General features: G+C 39.6%; 1 protein-coding gene across 2 annotated transcripts in view; it reads left to right on the forward strand.

Annotated features, from left to right (window-relative positions):
- The window catches only part of LOC306848092 (protein bicaudal D homolog 2-like), a 36,809-nt gene that overhangs the window by 12,283 nt on the left and 2,225 nt on the right, over nt 1-22,301 (forward strand). Inside the window, exons 3-9 of one of the 2 annotated variants that reach the window (XM_079382433.1) lie at nt 721-873; nt 1,146-1,301; nt 7,240-7,536; nt 10,883-11,140; nt 12,469-13,212; nt 13,831-13,982; nt 20,282-20,507. In XM_079382433.1, coding sequence (XP_079238559.1) covers nt 721-873; nt 1,146-1,301; nt 7,240-7,536; nt 10,883-11,140; nt 12,469-13,212; nt 13,831-13,982; nt 20,282-20,507 — 1,986 coding nt within the window. Of the gene's footprint in view, nt 1-720; nt 874-1,145; nt 1,302-7,239; nt 7,537-10,882; nt 11,141-12,468; nt 13,213-13,830; nt 13,983-20,281; nt 22,034-22,301 lie in introns of those variants that run through there. The other variant, XM_079382432.1, reaches the window with a different exon arrangement.

The raw sequence follows: 22,301 nt of genomic DNA on the forward strand, positions 1-22,301 counted from the left end.
ATATAAGAATGTTAGTAAAATCAATGTAAAAATATAAAGGCAGATGGTGTGACGTGAGGATTTGGGGAAAGAAAGAGATTGTGTGTTTAATGGCACAGTCCTCTGGACAGGATTAATGAGCCAAAGGTGAAATGAAATGTGTTTGGAGCAGATGGTGCAAAGACAGAGAGAGAGCGAGAGAGAGAGAGGCGTACAGATGGAGAGATAAACAGAAGCAAGCAGGTCAAAGGATACAAGTGTGCTGGATTAGAGCGAGGCATACAACCTTTCACAGCCCTGTACGCCGTCAAGGTGTGAGTAGAGGGCTGATTCAACGCCTGCGGTCAGTCAGTTAGATCGTTTTCTGGAAGATAGCAGTACTTTTATTCAGCAAACATACATCAAATTGGTCAAAAGTGCCCATAAAGACACTTTTATTGTTACAGAAATGTCTAGTATAAATAAATTTTATTCTTTTTATTCATCAAAAAATCCTGAAAACATATGCTTCACAGTTTCCACAAAAATACTGGGCATTATTTCCAATATTGGTAATAATCAGAAATGTTTCTTGAGCAGCAAATGGAGTAATGATGCTGAACATTCAGCGCTGCATCACAGGAATAGATTACATTTGAACAAATTCACACAGAAAACGGCTACTTAAAATTTGTATAATATTTCCCAGTATTGCTGTATTGTAGCAGAAAGCGCACACTCAGCAGCTGCTTCTGCTTACAGAACAGTCAGATGGTGGAGCTGCAGAGGTCTCGTCTGCGCGACGACATCAAGGAGTTCAAGTTCAGAGAGGCTCGTCTGCTGCAGGACTACAGCGAACTCGAGGAGGAGAACATCACCCTCCAGAAACACGTTTCTGTCTTAAAACAGAGCCAGGTAACATTCAGCTGCCGTCTGTAATAAATATGAGTTCCATCAGTGGGGTTTCTGCTAGAGACCGCGATAATGAGGCAGTAGTCACAGTTAGCTGGTGTGTGTGTGTGTGCGTGTGTGTGTGCGTGTGCGTGTGTGTGTGCGTGTGCGTGTGTGTGTGTTTGTGTGTGTGTGTGTGTTTGTGTGTGTGTGTGCGTGCGCGTGTGTGTGCGTGTGTGTGTGTGTGTGTGCGTGTGTGTGTGTGTGCGCGTGTGTGTGTGTGTGATATCTTGTAGGTTGAGTTCGAGGGTCTGAAGCATGAAATTCGTCGTCTGGAGGAAGACACCCAGTTTCTGAACAGCCAGTTGGAAGACGCCATCCGTCTGAAGGAGATCGCTGAGAGGCAGCTTGGGGAGGCGCTGGAAACCATCAAGACTGAGAGGGAGCAGAAGGCAAGAGATGATTTTCTTTCTTCTTTATGTTATTATTATTTAGCTGGAAATCAAAAACAGGTTGTAATAAATAAACACTGGAAACAATGTTTTTCAAACAATCCGCTTTTTGTTACCTTGTCTTCCACCATCAAACATAGAGCCCCCCCAGTGTAGTCTGTGAAGTGGAGGAGTCTTATGACCTGGCTCATTTGACCCAATCTGTCAACAGGACTCTTAGGCTGGAGAGACTCGTCAGGGTTTGAGCGTTAGTTTGTCACATGTTTACTTTTACCTCAGGAAAGCCATTCGATGACTATAAACTCGTTAGTCCACTAGAACAAACGTGTCTAGATTTTGCCAAATGTATGCTGTTACATATTCCTTGTATTTGCACTTAACCTGTTGTCTTCATTATTTAATATGTTTGATTAAATCTGTAATGAAAACAGGCCCTTTTTAAATGTATATATTTCAACAACAAATTGGAGTAGAAACCTAGTTATATCCTTAAAAAGGTACTGCCTTGTGTGTAGTTTAGACGGTTGAGTTTTGGTAAAAACTTAATTTTGCCGCATCACTAGTCAAGTCACCTTTATTTATACAGCACTTCATACAATAGAGATTGTTTCAAAGAAGCCTCACGGTAATAAACAAGAAAAATGATGCAAACTTTATATTTTGTCTGAAATATGAGGCAAATCCAAACTCTGCTGTAAAGCAGGTCTTAAAAGACTATAGTGTCATTATTTAGCTCAGGTCAGTTCAGTGTTGGTTTAGCTCAATAACTGTGTAAAGTTCATCCATTTATAACAAGTTTATTTCAGCGATCAGCAGTAGTGTCATTGAGTTAAGGTCAAGTTTTGTTCTCATCCAACTGGGTCAGAGCAGTCAAATTGATAATATTATTGAATATGAGGTCTTAATATTATATACTTAATATCACAATCTTTTAAACAATACGTTTTCTATTTTGTACTAAACTCCTCTAACTGTCAATGTGCACGGAGTAAAGTAATACAAACCCGATTCCAAAAAAGTTGGGACACTGTACAAATTGTGAATAAAAACAGAATGCAATGATGTGGAAGTTTCAAATTTCAATATTTTATTCAGAATACAACATAGATGACATATCAAATGTTTAAACTGAGAAAATGTATCATTTTAAGGGAAAAATAAGTTTATTTTAAATTTCATGGCATCAACACATCTCAAAAAAGTTGGGACAAGGCCATGTTTACCACTGTGTGGCATCCCCTCTTCTTTTTATAACAGTCTGCAAACGTCTGGGGACTGAGGAGACAAGTTGCTCAAGTTTAGGAATAGGAATGTTGTCTCATTCTTGTCTAATACAGGCTTCTAGTTGCTCAACTGCCTCTTTATGATGCGCCAAATGTTTTCTATGGGTGAAAGATCTGGACTGCAGGCTGGCCATTTCAGTACCCGGATCCTCCTACGCAGCCATGATGTTGTAATTGATGCAGTATGTGGTCTGGCATTGTCATGTTGGAAAATACAAGGTCTTCCCTGAAAGAGACAACGTCTGGATGGGAGCATATGTTGTTCTAGAACTTGGATATACGTTTCAGCATTGATGGTGCCTTTCCAGATGTGTAAGCTGCCCATGCCACACGCACTCATGCAACCCCATACCATCAGAGATGCAGGCTTCTGAACTGAGCGCTGATAACAACTTGGGTTGTCCTTGTCCTCTTTAGTCCGGATGACATGGCGTCTCAATTTTCCAAAAAGAACTTCAAATTTTGATTCGTCTGACCACAGAACAGTTTTCCACTTTGCCACAGTCCATTTTAAATAAGCCTTGGCCCAGAGAAAACGCCTGCGCTTCTGGATCATGTTTAGATATGGCTAATTTTTTGACCTATAGAGTTTTAGCCGGCAACGGCGAATGGCACGGTGGATTGTGTTCACCGACAATGTTTTCTGGAAGTATTCCTGAGCCCATGTTGTGATTTCCATTACAGTAGCATTCCTGTATGTGATGCAGTGCCGTCTAAGGGCCCGAAGATCACGGACATCCAGTATGGTTTTCCGGCCTTGACTAGAGATCGACCGATATATCGATTTACCGATATTTTTCCCGATATTTAAGCATTTTTCCATAATCGAATATCGGTTTTGTAATATCGGATTCCCCGATAAACACCGCCATCTTGTGGACGTTTTCAGAATTGCGCGCAGGATCGCAATTGCAGCGCATCTGAGGGGAGACGAGACAACAACGGCGTGCTGGTACTTGATTTGCTGTAGTTAGTAAACTATTTAATATTACAGGCATTAATGCACAAATTAGATGTATTACATAAATGCCTGATATATAGTTTAAATGCAACTTGGCTCTAAGAAATATGATAAATAAGATACTCTGTCAAGCCCTGTCCCTATAAAGATAGGCTATAACTTTGCCTGAAATAAGACAGCCATGAATTAGCACATGGTGGAAATAAAAGCGCTGAATTTAATTCTCTCTGTGGTCTATTAGTCTCGTGAATTCGGAGTCACATAGATAATCCGTCAAGTCCTCTCCCAATAAAGACGTAACTTTGCATGAATTAAATAATACAGCCATGAATGATTGCATGTTGGAAAGAAAAGCATTGAATGTAATTCTCTCTCTGTGGTCTATATTCTCATCATTAGTCTCGTGAAGCCGCTTTCATATTGCAGTTCACTCAGCGGTTGATGCTCAAGAAATGCTCAGCACGGCCACCGCATGTAACTTTTAACAAGATTCACTTTTTTGAAGCACCCTAAATTGTATTAACACTTACTATATAACCATTATTTCGTTTATAAACATCTAAATTAATACAACTCTATGGAAATTAATTATTTATTATCTCCGCGATCGATGGCAGTTTGAGTAGCCTATAGTTCTGTGTAAATGCAGATAAACCGCGCTGTCAGCAGCATAATTTAGAGCATGCCAGTTGAGAAATGCAATAAAATACAATGCTTGTTATATTCCAATATTCCAGAGAATATTATTCAGTTAATTAACATTATCCAGTGAATTATTCTTCACTCTTTATCCTATTAAACAGCTTATAAACCTACTAAAACTGTAGTTAAAAATGAAGTTGATATGACTCCTTTCCTTTATTTTCTCCATTTGAAAACATTAGACTTTCTATGTTAATTTTGCTTACTGCTATATTAGTGTTGCTGCTAAAGCTTTTTATAAATAAAATGTTTTTTATTGTTGTAATACGAAGATTAAATTTAACATGACAGGGCTCTAAACTCCGACCAAAATGGTAATTGTTTGCGAGTTAAAATTTGACGTGGTCGCATTTGTACGAGTGCCAGGTCTGCGCTACTCCAAAGCGTCTGCTTCATACAGCGCGCGCTGCCAGCCGCAGCACATTATAGCAGGAGTCAGATTTCACTGATCACGTGAAGAGAGGTGCTTTCAGCGCGAGCGCTTCAGTAGAGTCTGGTTTATACTCGCCGCGTCAGCACGAGCGTGAAGGTGCGCGTCGCGGATGGAGCGCAACGGATGGATTTGTTTTCAAACTAAAGTAAAAGACCGCTTCTTAAACCAGAGAAGGTGAACGTGGTGGTATTCTTGTAGAAAAAACATGCAAGTCCTGTCAGCTACAGCCAGTTTAGTTTTACTTTTCTTTTTGTTTTCGTTTTGAGAAGCTTGTTATCTTTGCTGTTTACCTCAGGTTATGCTATGGAGGCTTTCCTTAATTAAAAATATTAATATTAATATTTATTTGCTTCCTCAGAGTTTGCTAAACATTCTGTAATATACTCGGTATATAGTACAGCATGTGATGTGTCCTATGCCATGCCTCGTCTTATTCGTTTTTGTTGATAAATGTTATGTAAGAGTTTGTCATTGTCAACTTACTGTTTTATTGTTGTTGCGCTTTTTAATTAAGAATAACAATGAATCCATCTTTTGTTTTAGTCTTAAAAAGTTAAAGGTGTATAGATATAAGCAAAACAGACAATGATCTTTTCTTGTAAAATGTGACACCAAGATCACAAATTTGAAAGTAAAAAGCGCACGAAAAAAGGAATTCCTGTTCACAAAATTTAAATCACAAATAATACCGATGAAAAAGAACGAGTTGAATGTTGAAAACTTTCGTTACCATATAACTATAAACTATGATAAAAGTTCATCAGCATGCATTGATTAATCAAATGTTGTAGCAAAAACAAAAAACAAATTGCAACCAAATTATGTGCTCGTGCGCAAAAGTGAGATCAGTGGGAAGAATGAGTCTAGAGCCCTGCATGAAAGACTGCTAATTCTCAAAACATTTTTTGTTAAGATGACTGAAAGGATGAAAAACCAAAGTGAAGTATGGACTTGCTTCACGCAGTCATTTATTTACTTTATAACAGTAAATAAATATCGGTTCTGCATATCGGTTATCGGGCACATAGACATGCAAATAATTGGTATCGGTATCGGTTATAAAAAATCAATATCGGTCGATCACTAGCCTTGACCCTTACGCACAGAGATTGTTCCAGATTCACTGAATCTTTGGATGATATTATGCACTGTAGATGATGATAACTTCAAACTCTTTGCAATTTTTCTCTGAGAAACTCCTTTCTGATATTGCTCCACTATTTTTCGCCGCAGCATTGGGGGAATTGGTGATCCTCTTGCCATCTTGACTTCTGAGAGACACTGCCACTCTGAGAGGCTCTTTTTATACCCAATCATGTTGCCAATTGACCTAATAAGTTGCAAATTGGTCCTCCAGCTGTTCCTTATATGTACATTTAACTTTTCCGGCCTCTTATTGCTACTTGTCCCAACTTTTTTGGAATGTGTAGCTCTCATGAAATCCAAAATGAGCCAATATTTGGCATGACATTTCAAAATGTCTCGCTTTCAACATTTGATATGTTATCTATATTCTATTGTGAATAAAATATAAGTTTATGAGATTTGTAAATTATTGCATTCCTTTTTTATTCGTAATTTGTACAGTGTCCCAACTTTTGTGGAATCGGGTTTGTATTTGTGACCCTGGACCACAAAACCAGTCATAAGAACCAATTTTTCTAAATTGAGATTTATACATCACCTGAAATCTGGATAAATAATCTCTCCATTGATGTATGGTTTGTTATGATAGTACAATATTTGGCTGAGATACAACTATTTGAAAATCTGGAATCTGAGGGTGCAAAAAAATCTAAATATTGAGAAAATCTCCTTTAAAGTTGTTCAAATGAAGTTCTTAGCAATGCATATTACTAATCAAAAATTAATTATTTTGATATATTTACAGTAGGAAATTTACTAAATATCTTCATGAAACATGATTTTTTGGCATAAAAGAAAAATCTAATTTTTTGACCCATACAATGTATTTTTGGCTATTGCTACAAATATACCCCAGCGACTTAAGACTGCTTTTGTGCTTCAGGGTCACATATAAATAAAATGGACTTGACGAAGAGAAATGAATGTAGTATAGGCCCTGTTATTGTGGAGCTGGAATGGGGTGCTTTCATTAATGGAGTCACAAAGGAACTGGAATCATAGAATCAGGAAAAAAAAACCTTGGGATTTCCCTCACTATCTAAATGTTTTGCATTTTTAGGCACATTTCTAATAATTTGACAAAAGAGAATGCAAACATTCATCAACAAACTTGTGTGTGCATTTACTTTTCTGTGTTTGGACGTTTTTGGTTAACACAAGGAAAACAGTCCTATTTATATTTAAGGCCTTGACATGAGGATGGTTGAAACCACCAAGAACACCTCCGTAGTTGCTTAGTAACACGCTAAAACCCACTCAGGAAACCCTAGAAACCAAATATCCAGCACCCAAGCACCATGGCAGTGAGATTTCTTCAGACAGTGTTTGTTTCAGATGAAAGCCTGCTGTAGGCATCTGCCAGTCCACCCTGAGGTCTGATTGAATGATATTTGTTGGTGTCCATTACTACAGGCCGCCTTAAGAAAGGAGTTGTCGCAGTACATGACCATCGGAGACTCGATGTACCACAGTCCTTTGAGCATCTCCCTCGATGGGCTGAAGTTCAGCGACGACACCTCAGTCGAGCCCAACAACGACGAACCCCTCCACGTCTACGAGAATGGCTTTGACCAGATCGACAACAAAGACAACCGTGTTTCAACGCCCAAAAAAGGAGAGCTGTTCCACCCTTCCTCCAGCCTCGTGGACAATCTGCTGAATGAGCTCAACATCTCAGAGATCCAGAAGATCAAACAACAGCTGCTGCAGGTAAGATGTTGAGCTGTTCAGTCAGGCACCGTCATTAACAGCTAAGTTAGGCTACGATATCTGCTGTTGACTATAACAAAACATATTGCTAACCCAAAGGCAGAAATGTGGCGTGCTATGGAGGCACGTTTATAATATACCAAGTAGGGATGCAACAAACGATTATTTGGATAATCGATTAATCTAATGATTAATTGACTAATCGTTGATTATTTCACTGATTTATCAGCAGACTTTGTTCTGCTTTTGCAATCAGTTAAAATATTGAGTTATACATATTCTAACAAATAAAGGTAATTACTTCAGCTTTTGAAAATCATAGTATGCATTTACAATTGTTATACAATTAACAAATAAATATATTTGGTGCACAAAATGAGATGACAGAGAAACTCTCTCATTCACCATTTAATTAGCTGTATGAAAAAGTAACGAATGACGCATCATTCTGCCGAACATCTCCTTTTGTACGTCATATGGATAAGAAACAAAATAAAGGTAAGTGAAAAGACATTTTATGTTTGGATAAACTATTTTATTCACATCACAGTCTCTCTTAAAATACCTTATAAGGTTATGATAATGGAAACAGTCCTGAGCTAGATCAAGCTCTGATCCCTGCAAACCAAACTATCACTTTAATGAAATAATATTTGCTAACACTTTAGAATAGGGAACACTTATTCACTATCTACGACTTTTCCGGATGTAGAATAAGGCATTAATATGTGCTTAATTAGTACTAATAAATGGCTAATATTCTAGTAATATGCATGCTAATAAGCAGCTTGTTAAGAGACCCTAAAATAAAGTGTTACCGAATATTTTTCCCACTAGTAAAAGCTTTTATCAGTAGCTAGCTCCACAGTGGAGAGGTGTTTTATGACAGAAAATCAAGGTGTAATTCTATCTGAAAGCGACACTGGCTCTGGTTTTTCCTCCTGCTTGATTTAAGGCTTTCGACTACATAAAGTACTATATACTGTTAATAAACGTGAGGTGACTGGACTTTACTGGCGTACTGAACAAACATCCACATCGCTGTGATCAGATGCTTTCTTAACTGCTGCTTTCTCACCGCTGTCAGTTGATGGTGTTTATTTCATTACTGAGAGGAAAGCGTGCAGCATATATTCATATATTGATCCAAACACCGCTCGGCAGCTTCAGGTTGGGCTGTGTTTGCTCTGAAGCGCTGTGTCTTCTTCTCTTGAACTGCATCCAGGAGGGCTGAGTCACAGTCTTGCTCTACACCGCCACGCTGGTCAAACCACATTATTGCAGACTCTTACATTAGCTCATATGAGATCAAGCGACTACTCGACAACAAACATATTTTCAGTGTTTTTGATAATGTCAACTAATCATTTCAGCCCTAATAGCAAGTCGGTAAGTTGCATAGTCTGTAGTTCTGTGTTTGATGGGCTGACTGTTTAAATCCTATTAGTGGAAGTTGCATTGAGCGCCCGCCTCATCCGACACAGTGAGCTGTCAGTTCAGCATCTGTCAGGAGGCAAATTAGAAACTCTGACCTCTTATGGGTCGTCTTCAGGCATACTGCGTTGTCCAGTGGTGATGACCACTCTGAAGCCAGCAGCACCTTCTAGCCAGTATGGTAATCAGACCCTCATGACCTTTGAACTGCTATTGATCAATCAAGAAATCCATTCCAGACACAATGAAAGAGCAGCTGAAACGACATGATTTTCCACACGAACGTCTCAAGAGAACATAACACCCAAATGTGACCGGTAGTGGTTTTTCTTCTATTTTTGCATACATTTTTCATTACGAGAGATTTTTTTTTTTTTAGTAACATTAAACCCCTTAAAAAAATCAACCTCCATTTGAGAATTAAGTTACAATAAAAGACTCCTGCTTTGAGAATGTGAAATCAGATATTTTGTGCAAAAGAGTTCACATTATTGTCACAAATGAGCTTATTTCAGCTTAGAAGTTTAAAAGTGAACAATCGCTTTACATCATAACAGTTCTGAGTTGAGTCCCAAGATAAGATTTTAATATGGTCTCAGACACAAAGGAACAAAGGTCAGCTGAGTGCAGTACCATGAGGTGTTTGTATTACAGTCTCACTGTAACTGACATGAACAAAACGATTAAACTGTTAACCGCAAGCCAAATTTCACACTGGTGGACTCCCATCTCAACAGCCACATTTTTGGGTCGTGTCAGTACAGGTTGGCACAATCACACACCGCTGCTAGTTTCAGCAAGTCCTGTAAGTAATGTGCTTTTGGAGGAGGTTCTGCTTTTACTGATTTATAAATGAAAGAGACTGCAGATTTTCAGGTCTTCATTTGCCCTTCCATAAGAGCAGATTATATGAGTCATGGCATTAATTGCATACGATCAAAAAACTTCATCTCTTCCTTTCATTACAAATACCTAAACATCCTTAAATCATGATACATTTAGTACAAAATGAAGAAATGACATCTGAGAAACTGAACAAAATGAAGTGTTTATACTTAAAGTGCCCCTATCATGCCTTTTCAAATATTACCTTTCATTGTGTGTCATGTAGCAGTATGTGAACAGAAACTTTCTGCAAAGCTGTGAAGCCGAAAGTGCACGATATATAAGGTTATTGTCTATCTAAAAAACAAAAACAAAAGTCTGCTCGCAATCGCCTAAACGAGTTGTTAGGAATTCGAATCTTATTCTGTTACGGCTGTACGTCACAAAGTAACACATTTGCATAGTGTCCACCCATGGCTGTCACTCACACAAAGGACTGCGCCATCTGACCAATCACAGCAGCGAGGGCTCACGGAAAGGAGGGTTTAGAGAGACTGATTCTTCAAACTGCTTCGCACGAGTCGTTTAGGAGTCATTTAGATATGAGGTCAAATTAAAGCTATTTTTGAGAAAACTAAAGTGTTTTTGACCTTGAAAGCATGTAAACCTGTTTTAGGACACTCATAAAACAATAAGAGCAAATATCTGTGGTATGAAAATTACTTTATTATTTTTTATTTTTTACAATTAATTACAGGGTAATGGAGATCGTTAAACGAATCATTACATTTTCTTTACTTGGTCTTAAAAGGTATTTAAAAAGTAGAAAGAATAAACAATGCATTTGTCCTGCAATACCTAATACAATAACTCAAAACTCACTGAAATCAGTTTCCACTGGTGTGCTGTTTGAAGTATTATTATAATACTAAATAATATTCATCCCATCCAAAGAGAATTCATCACATTTATCCCATTCCAGGTGATTACTGTGTAGAAGTCAACAATGCAACCTATATGAGCTCCGAGTGGACAGCATTAGTGTGGTGCTAATGGAAAAGATTGATGTGTGTCTCCTGTTGTTCAGGTGGAGCGAGAGAAGGTGACGCTGCTGTCTACGCTGCAGGAGTCTCAGAAGCAGCTGGAGCAGGCTCATGGAGCGCTCTCGGAGCAGCACGAGAAGGTCAGCCGTCTCACAGAGAACCTCAACGCCGTCCGCAAGCTCCAGGCCAGCAAAGAGCGCCAGTCCGCTCTGGACAACGAGAAAGACCGCGACAGCCACGAGGACAGTGAATACTATGAGGTGGACATCAACGGCCCCGAGATCCTGGAGTGCAAGTACAAGGTCTGGACATATGACACAAGACGTAAAGAAAAAAATGTCATCTAAAATGGTGAACCAATCGATAAATATATTTTCATTCAACACCAAAAATACATCATTAAAAATAGACTTTAGTGTACTATATGTATTTTGTTCTTATATTGAGCACAAGGCTGAAAGAGGAGAGTTGTTAGCCTAAAATATTCCACAAACATTCACACTTTAGCCTTATATGAAGTGCACAGTTTATCTCTATCAATATTCTTTTGTTTCTGTACTGCATTATTGACATTTGGATAAAACACCAGATAAAGATTTCTGCAACAGCCCTTAACCCAATCACAAAACATAAGATTCTGTATTTCTCAAAACAAATCAAGGGAAATGCAAACGCTGAGCTTTATTTAACTGTAATCCATTAAATAACACAAATGCACTTTATGGACTTGATCTCACTGTTTGCTGATCTTCAGTGATTAAGTTCCATCATGAAAATGACATTTCTTTTTTTTTTTTGGAAAAAAATGGTGGCTTGTGTATCCGTTTCCATGAATTGTATTCCCTCAGACCAGTGAATATTGGTTTTGTTGATGTTTACTGTTACAAATCTTAACATCAAACTCATCATTTGCGAGTGCGAGTTGATTCTCCTGTGCATTTTACATGGGCAATGCTATTACTATGTAGAAATGCATTTCATCTGTCATTTTTGTTTTTTAGCTTTCATTTAATTTAGGATGCTGCCTTTAAAAGTTTCCTTTCTTTTTAGACCGTGAAGCATTTCACTAGTTCACAGTTCAACAGTGACGTCCCTAGTAAAATAGTATAAAATAACTACATTTGAAATATTACTAAGTATAGTTCAAAGCTATTAACACAATTACTGGCATATTGCTTGGGACTTGGTGATATAAAAATGATAATTAAAGTTCATTTGGAGTACTACTAGCAAAAGTGCACATTTCTTAATATTAAGCCTAAAATGTGTTTTAATGACACTATTGATGAGGATTGTATGATCTTTACATAATATCGGTCTTTAAATGCAAGCTATTTGAAGTGTACCTGAAGTACACCTGCAGTAGTTCCACTTTAGTGCATTTAAATGTACTTCAATGTATCTTTAGTTGGACTTCAGCACTACTTCTGCACAATTAACGAGCATTAAGTACAAAATTAGCTGTTCCCATTTAGCAGTCTTTAAGTATACCAGTTTAGTATCGCAGGGTATTTTTATTAAGTGCATAAATATGTAAATGTATTTGTAGTATACTTGGCACAAAATAAATGTTTCAAATGCATTTGAGTGTATTTTCACTAGGGGTTACCTGCTGATTTGTTTGCCACAGGTCGCGGTGTCTGAGGCGAGTCAACTGAAGGAGGAGCTCAAAACGTTAAAGGCAGAGCATTCAGCCTGTCAGTCTCAGTATAAGGAGGAGCGGGCGCAGCTGGAGAGCCAGCTTGCATCTTTAGACGCGCAGGTCAGTTCTCTGGAGAGCAGCAGCAGAGCCGACCGCGAGCAGCTGGTGCGGCTGGAGAAAGAGCTCCGGCAGGCCAGCGAGGTGGCCGGTGAATCCCAGGGCAGCCTTAACATCGCTCAAGACGAGCTGGCCACCTTCAGCGAGGAGCTAGCCAACCTCTACCATCACGTATGCATGTGCAACAACGAAACGCCCAACCGCATCATGCTCGACTACTACCGCGAAGGTAAGGCTGGCGTTAATGGCACGCAGACCAGCCCTGAGGGTCGCGGACGCCGCTCTCCCATCCTGCTGACCCGCGGCCTCTTCCCCAGCGACGGAGCTTCGTCTCCGGTCTCCTCCGTCCCGTCTCCGGTGGCTGATCCCCGCAAAGAGCCCATGAACATCTATAACCTGGTGGCTATCATCCGTGACCAGATCAGACACCTGCAGCTAGCGGTGGACCGCACCACTGAGCTCTCGCGCCAGCGCATGGCTTCCCTGGAGCTGGGTCTCGGGGCAGACCGAGACCAGGAGGCCAGCGTGGAGGAGATCCTCAAACTCAAATCGCTCCTCAGCACCAAGAGGGAGCAGATAGCCACGCTGAGAACCGTCCTGAAGGCCAACAAACAGGTCAGCGTTTCCCCCTCATCGCTACACTGATGGTACATTACAGCAGTGGGTCTTGGCTAGTGTTTCTTCATCATGACTGTCTTTGTATTTATTTAAAATGACACCCGGGCCTCCAGAGTCATGTTTTCTGTTTGACTCTCAGAAGAAGCTGTCTGACTTTAGATTACCCGAGTCAACTGTGTGTGTTTTTTAATACTTATAGGCATTTCTATTACCAGGAAAAAACAAATAATTATAATTGCAACAAAAAGAAAAAACGTCCATTTCCCCTTTGTGCTGTTTTAACAGCAGAAACAAATAGCTAACAGTTCAAAGACAACAGACACTGTCTTCAGAACAACAAACCGCAGCAGCGTACATATGTTGGGCATAAGGTACATACATAGGTTTAACAATTAGAAAATTAAGTCAAATGTGTTTTTAAAGGAACTGAAAGATAAACAGCTGTCAAACACAGCAGATCTTCCCTGTTTCTAAAAATTTAAGGACGACCTTCTGCTGTTTTGTTTATGTATTATATAACATTCCTCAGTCCCTCCAGTTTTTCGTGATTATGAAAAAATTGTACTGAACATTAACAAGCTGCTGATTGCCCGTGTGTTTGTTGTTGTTTTCCAGACCGCTGAGGTGGCGCTGGCCAACCTGAAGAGCAAATATGAGAACGAAAAGGCCATGGTGACTGAAACCATGATGAAGCTTCGCAACGAGCTCAAAGCCCTAAAAGAGGACGCAGCCACTTTCTCCTCTCTCAGGGCCATGTTTGCCACGCGGTACGAGACGCACGCACCAACAGATTTATGAAAACGCCATTGGCGACAGTTTATTTGGCCTTATGACACTCCCCTGTATTTCCTTCTCTATTGTCATACAGTGTTTGCGAAGTTTAGAGCGCAGTTTGATCGATGCAGCACCAGGACCTGATTTTTGTCTGGTGCCTATAAAATGAAAAATATAAGGACAGAAACTAGTAACAATCATGTCTTCATTTAACATAATCTCTCCTTTCTTATATTCAGAGATTATTAGTGTAGAACAGAAGACAAGAAAAACTAAAATCTTGGTCTTTAATACACAGAAATCTAGGCTCTACAGCTTTTATTTTCACTTTGTATCTGCCCTCGTGAATACCGATGTTTGCCTGTAGTATCCAGACTATTAACAGTTTGTAGATCATAGACGTGTCTTACTACGAAATATAAAACTTTTTGTATTTCTCTTTTAGAGATAATTATTATTATTCAGATTGTTTAGCTTTCTAAAAACATTAGTTTTAATGTAATGTGGACTGAGAAACTATAAAGCGGCCACTTTAAAGTCCACGTACAAGTCAATGCAAAGATTTAAAAAAATTTTTTTTTTTTTTTAATTCTATACAATTTAGTCACTGAAAATGTTGCCCTCGATCAGAAAATGTGCACCTGATAAATTTAACAAAACTTTCTTCCGGGATCATGTTCCTGCACACACATTTTCACAAACTCTTGTGGGAATCACTGTTGAGACGGTTTGTAGCAAGTAAAGGAGATTTTCTCTGTGCCAAAAGCAAACTGTGGCTGTCCATTTTCCATGTAGGTCATAGGGACCCTTCCTCTCCAAGTTGGAAGTTTTTGACCAGATTAAGATCATTTATGTCAATAGACAAAGGTTTGGCTTGTGAGAACAGACTCTGTGATTGGGACCAGTAAAACCAGTGTCTTAGGTGCAGGTATGGATCAGAGTAAATCTACAGTTAAGTCTTTCCAGACAGACCGTAAGCCGTGACCGCATATGGTGCCAAATCAGACTCTCCTGACACGTGAACACCATCAATGACTTCTCTGTGCTTCACGTGTTTCAGGAACATGTGTGAAATTGTTTCTCTCATCCTCCCTCAAAAGAACATCAAGCTCTCTCCTTCTCTCTCTCCCTCTCTATATATAGATTGAATATGTTCTGTTTATCACTTTTCCTTGTGATATACTTGATATAGATGTGATGTAGAATTGCCGTGAAAATGTGCTTAATGGTCACTGTACAAAAAATCTTAATGGTCCTAAAAATAGGCTTATTTTCTTATTATTCTTGTTTCTTTTTCTTCTGTTCCCACCAAGGTCCCAGCGAGGGTTCACATTCATACATGCTGTTAATGAACAAAACGCTGAAACCGTTCTTTCACTAACGCTTGTTTTAGCACATTATTCAGTGGGAAGATCTCATCAGCAGCTGTGTTCTGCGGCCCCTTCCACAGGCTCTCAGCTGCTCTGGGGTTCCAGGTTTTGTATTGGCCTGATCCGTGGGGTATTAATATGCTAATAAGGGCAGATTATCAGACGGGGGGCTGAGTTCTCTTCCCACAGTCTCAAACATCTCTAAAATCACAGCTCAAGCTATTGTCATATTGCACCCCAAAATCACAAGAAGTTAAAACAAATATATGTATGTGTGTGTGTTGGGACTATTGAGATTGTGAGAGCCGCTGTACTTATTTAGTGTGTCTGTCTGGGTGTCTGTTTTGTATGGTTCATAGCTGATTTGGTTTTTGAATGAATGAATGAATGAATGAATGATGCATTTATATAGCGCTTTTTTGTGTATTGCTGTACACCCAAAGCGCTTTACAATCATGTGGGGGGGTCTCTCCTCAACCACCACCAATTTTTCTATTCTATTTTCTCTCTCGCACTCTCTCTGTCTCTTTTTGTCTCTCTATCTTCTCTGAGATGTTCTTTCCTGCATTGCTGAAAAGCTGCTGAGGTGAATGTGTATCGAAACGTATTTCACAATAACAGCCTCACGCCTCCTTTATCCCGCGGCTCCTCGCTCTCACGCTCTGCACTCATACAACTGCAGATGGGTTCCCACGTGACCCCCGGCCTCTTTTCCCGGGAAAATCCTGACCCCTGCATTTAGAGGCGGTTGTTCCCAGGGGCCGATCTCTAATGAAGCTGCACTGATTTCTATTGTGAGGTGCTGTGTCTTTATGTCTCATGTTCAAAGTTCATGCCTGTGAGAAACTGAGAAATGCTACACAAACAAGCAGGTCTACCAGTGATGGCGTAACAAGGCATGGGTGGCTCTGATTTGCAGCAACTATTTGATAACATCCATCAGTTTTCAATAATAAAAATTATTACTATTAGTTAATCATAAAAACACTGTCCTTCCACCAAGTAACATAGTTGGTTCATAAATCATACACTTGATTTGACAAAACTAGATCGTTCACATAATTCAGTTTAATAGGATTTTAGACCAGAACTATCCAGAAAGTACTATTCTAAATTCGACCTTTCAGATTCTCACAGCTGGTCTTCTGAGAAGGACTGATGAAGCACACCTTTGAGAAAATCACAGGTTTTATGTTTTATAATGACCGTAGGGTGGTAATTGCGTGTTTTGTAGTGATTATGGTGTATTGGGTGGTGTTTAGCGTGTGCTGACACGCACTGTGCTTTAAGGTGTAGAGATGTAAGTGCAGTTTAGGGAAGGTGTGGCTCCGTAATTGTTCTCTCTGTTCCATCATGTGTGAATGGTTTAATATCCTGACCATTCAACCCTTTATTAACATTAAGATCTGTTGAAAGGACACACATAAAGTATTTTTATTTAAAGATTGGCCTTAAATGAGCACATTTTTCCTTCCTGTGGTTGTATTTCCTATTTAACCAGGAAGTAGGTGGAGTCACATGGAACGTTCCCTCTATTTTAAATGGCCCATTAAATCACTGAATTAAAAGCATCCCCAACTAAGCAAGCCAAAGACAGTGGCGAGGAACCAAAACTCCATCGGTGACAGAAATTAAGAAATTCAAAATTTCTGCATTTGACATTGAGAGCATAATTTAGATATATTTTTAAGATGGAAAAATGCAGTTTTACAAATTCTAGAAACATGGTTTTCAAAGGATTTTCAAAGGATTTTCCAGAGTTTTAGGTTATTACATGCGGAAGTTTTTGGTCCAATAATTAAAACCTCTGTTTCTCAAAATTTTGCTGTAGGAATTTACTAGTAATCCAGTTTTTATATCAACTATATGCATTCCGTTAGTTTTGCGAATTGGTATATTTTATCAGGCCACTAAGAAATATAGAGCTGAGTATCATCAGCATAACAGTGAAAGCTAACACCATGTTTCCTGAAGATATCTCTCAAGGTTAACATGTAAAGCATGAAAAGCAGTGGTCCTAGTACTGAGCCTTTTGGTACTCCATACTGTACTTGTGATCGATATAACTCGTCATTCACTGCTAAGGATTGAAGACGGCTGGATAAGTAAGATTTGAGCCATGCAAATGCAATTCCACTAATACCAACATAATTTTGTAGTCTACTCAAAAGAATGCTGTGGTCGATGGTAGGGATGGGCATTTTCCAAAAATTTTGCATTTGAATATTCGGGCTTATCAGGGCAGTCGTGGCCTAATGGATAGAGAGTTTGACTTGTAACCCGAAGGTTGTGGATTCGAGTCTCAGATCTAACAGGGATTGTAGGTGGGGGGAGTGAATAATCAACACTCTCTCCACCCTCAATACCACGACTGAGGTGAGACCCTTGAGCAAGGCTCCGGACCCCCAACTGCTCCCCGGGTGCCGCAGCATTGGCTGCCCACTGCTCCGGGTGTATGTTCACTACTGAGTGTACACTTGGATGGGTTAAATGCAGAGCACAAACTCCGAGTATGGGTCACCATACTTGGCCACACACCACTTCCCTTCCCTTATTAAAAACGAATACTCAAATATTTGTTTATTTAAATGAGGTTTAATGAAAGACGTCATTTTTAATTAAGTTTTTGTCACAATTTCTGAACAAGCTTATGATTAGCCGTTACTCAACAATGTTCTACAACAACGTTACGTTATATTGCAAGGTTTTATTTTGGTTGAAAACGTGTAAACAACAACAACAACAACAACAACAACAAATACATTAAAAGAAGCATTCAAGATCAAGCAGAGCAAACGGAAAAATCAAGCAGACTGTTCCAGTTATAGTACAGAATGTGCTACATATACTCGAGTCAGCCTATATTTATTGTGTTTAAATTGTTTCACGTATTAATTCTGAGAGAAACAATAATATTCACATGCTAGGGTGAAAGTTTGTTCCTCAGTCTGATAACAATAAGAACACGCTGACAAAGATCAGATAAACTCTCTTCTCGGCTCAATCGCTCACCTGCAGTCGTGAATGCAGTGATGGACAGCTGTCTTTCTCAGTCGACTGTGTTTGGATTTCATGATTTCTCATTGTGGTGGTGATAGTATGATAAATCAGTTTCACTAATTCATCTGATCAGAAGTAATTACATTTTGTCAGATCATTTAGTAAGATCATTTAGATCAAAGTAAATCCAAACTTCACGAGGCAGATGACCATGTTCTGTGATCAAATACTATCAACTCAACACGCTCCACAGCGCCACCCAGTGCATGTAGTTATAACTGCTTAGGATTTGTCATGGATTCCCCGCATTTACGGCCAGCAAATTAACACACAGTAAAATTTGAATAGTGTTTTTATTGTTCAAATAATAATTACAGACCAAATGTTCGACTATTTATGCACACCCCTAGTCGATAGTATCCAACGCAGTGTTAAGATCCAGTAGCACTAATAGAGAAATACACAATACCACAATCAGATGATAAGAGCAGGTCATTTGTAACTCTGAGAGCCGTCTCAGTATTATGATACGGCCTAAATCTTGCCTGGAAATCCTCACTGATACAGTTTCTCTTTAAGAAGGAACATAGCTGAGAGGACACTGCCTTTTCTAGTGTTTTTGACAGAAAAAGGAGATTTGAGATTGGTCTGTTATTAACTAATTCTCTAGGATCAAGTTGTTTTTTTAATGAGAGGCTTAACAGCCAGTTTGACGGTTTTGATGACACATCCTAATGACATTGAGAAATTAATAATATTCAGAAGAGGATCTATGACTTCTGGAAGCACCTCTTTTAGTAGCTTAGTTAGAATAAGATTTAACATGTTGTTGGTTTAGAGGATTTAACAAGTTTATACAATTCTTCCTCTCCTATAGTAGAGAATGAGTGGAATTGTTCCTCAGGAGATCTATAGTGCATCTGATGCAGTGCTGTAGCTGAAGGCTGCATGCTTACAACTTTATCTCTATTAGTACATGGTTCTCAAGGTAAAGATTGCTATCAAATAGCACTGATGATGAAGATTTGACAGAGCAGCCATCAAGTGTTAAACAGAGTTTTAGGTTATTATAAGCGGAAGTTTTTGGTCCAATAATTAAAACCTCTGTTTTTATAAATTTAGTATCGATCTTGGAAGTAAAGAAGTTCATAAAGTCATTACTCCTGTGCTGTTGGGGAATGTCTGTCTGTTGATGCTTTATTTTTTGTTAATTTGGCCACTGTATTGAATAAATGCTTGGTTGTGTTTGTTTTCTTCTAAAAGAGATTAAAAGTAAACAGATCTAGCAGTTTTAGAGCTCTTCTTTAAGTAGAAGTACTTTCCCTCCATGCAATACGAAATACCTCTAGTTCTGTTTTCTTCCAGCTATGCTTCATTCTCCGCGCTGCTCTCTTTAAGGCGTGAGTGTGCTAGTTATACCACAGCCTTAATCTTCTTTAAGCATAAAGGAGCAACCATATCTAAAATGCTAGAAAAGTTTATAGTTTCTGACAGTTTAAAGTTTGTTACAACATCAAGTTTTTCTGATCTATTGGATTTGCTGAGGAATTGAGACAATTCTGGAAGATTACAGAGACACTGTTTTTGCTGTGATAGCTGGCAAAGTTTAAATCCTGTCTTGCTATTGTGCTTTAACAACACGTCCTGTAATCTTTAAGAATTGGGTCAGTAGGTAAAGAGGGAGGCACCTTTAGTGGCTGTTTGAACACATTTGCCGTTCACATTACGAAAGCAGTCTGGTCAAATGTGTTTATAACTTTTCAGACCCCTTTCACACCTGTATTTAGTCTTGTTCACTTGTGATCTGATCGACAAAAATGCTTCTTAATACCAGATGTAAACAGGGCCTTATGGACAATGTTACCAAAAAGGAATGTATTTTTCTGTAGTACTAATATATCAACCATCTCTCTGTCTCTCAGCTGTGACGAGTACGTGACTCAGTTGGATGAGATGCAGAGGCAGCTGGCTGCTGCGGAGGATGAGAAGAAGACGCTGAACTCCCTCCTCCGTATGGCCATCCAGCAGAAGCTGGCGCTCACCCAGCGCCTGGAGGACCTGGAGTTCGACCACGACCAGACCCGCCGCGGCGGAGCCAATGGCCGCTCCAAGACCGCCTCCTCGCGTGGGAAACCCACCCACTCCCACGTAAGTCACCCTGCCACCTGTGGGGGTCGAGGCGAGCCCAACGGCCTCCTGGGAACGCCGGTGGTGTTCTGCAGTGAGAAGTACAAGATCTACTGCGACTGAAGTTGTGTGGGCCTCGTCAGCCGTTGTACAAAGCTCCACTCACGCGCGCTCTTGCTTGCTGTGTGCTAACCCATATGATGTGTCCGTGTATTTAGGGCTAAATATGGTCATGCCTGCTAGCATCCTCGTAGCCAGGTGCATGTTGTAGTGCTAGCTAAGGGCAGAATGATATAATGTTTAGTCGTATAGGTGAAGTGTATTTCTGCTAGCGGCACCAAACCCAATTGCACAATTTTACAGCTCAAGGCAACGTTTCTAGATTAGACGTGATAGAGAGAGCTAGCCATAGGATTGTTGAATTGTGGTTACAAGTCAATAGCCATTCGCCCTTTCCTCTGTCCATCTCTCTCTCTCCTGCCTCTGAAATCAGCAGCCCGTCCAATCAGGTAACTCGTGTTTACATGCCCGAGCAAACTAAATATGCAAACCTCCTCCCTGCCTTGTTGACGTGCAGGAAAACTCATAGAAGTGTGCCATTTTTGTTTTGTTTTTGCGAGAAAACAGAAATAACATCAAAAATGAAAATCGACGGGTTGGAGAGTGTGTGTTTTAACGATGTCACTCGTGAGGCAGGCGGGAACGATGCATTTTCATAAATCAGTATGCGCCACAAAGTTTTTTCATTTGATGTCTGGCTGCAGAACTGAGAGCTTTAATATGTCTTAGACTCTATTACGTTTACTAGAGCACACGCGGCTTTACACGGTGAAGTCATGGTGAAGGGCTTGCCACTTGCTGCCAACATATTTCCATTGCAGATGAAACATTAGAGAGGCCTTATCTGTCGTTTCTGTGCTCTAAATAGCGTGGCCGTCTCATTTCAAGACGAGAAGGACAAACTGATGTCTCTTTTTGGCAAACAAAAGATTCAGAGTTTCAGGCTTTCATTCTCTGGCTTGCTTAATCAGCTTTTCACGACAAGATCATATATTCCTAGTTACACTCCACCTTCGCATTAGTAATCTGAATATGATATGAATCTCTCATCTGCATATAGACCAGCATTCACCATTTTGTGTTTGCATCACGTGAAAGATTGACAACTGAAGCGGTCGATGCCTAGCTAGGGCTTTTAGACAAACTGAAATAAAAGTCCATAGTCTGTTTGCAAGCTAATGTCAATTAATACATGAATTGCTGCAAATGGGCTAATGAATGGCTTCTCTGAATCGCTGTATTTGTAAAGGAACTTCAAAATGATAGCAGTGTTAAAGATTACATTCTGTAAGATTCTCTAGTCCAGTTAATCTAGCAAGGTCTGTTCCCATATGATCTAGTGGTTTGGATTCCTGGTTGTTACCAGGCCGTCCGGGTTCGAGTCCCGGTATGGGAAGGGATGCCTCTGGCACTGCCCGCACTCATCAGATTATTGACGTTCATTTTGGAATTTAATTGACCTGTCGCAGAAAAAGACGAATGTCTCATTCATCAAAAAAAAAAAAATTGGTCGGTGTGACATTGTCTAAATTTCAAAATAGCCAGTTCAATGGCTGTCTTCAGTTACCAATGAAAATGAGCAGTCAGGTTACCCAGTTAGTCTGCGTTTCGCCAAGAGGAGTTAACTATTTCATCATTGACCGGTCAAAAACTTTGTCCAACTCATTAACATTCACTACTTATTTTGCTTGACCTGGTGAGGGTGAGGTTTTGAGTTCTTGTGAGACCCTCTGGCTTCCTGCATCCTGTACTACT

The sequence above is a fragment of the Barbus barbus genome (assembly GCF_936440315.1).
Source record: "Barbus barbus genome assembly, chromosome: 28".
Taxonomy (NCBI): Eukaryota; Metazoa; Chordata; class Actinopteri; order Cypriniformes; family Cyprinidae; genus Barbus; species Barbus barbus.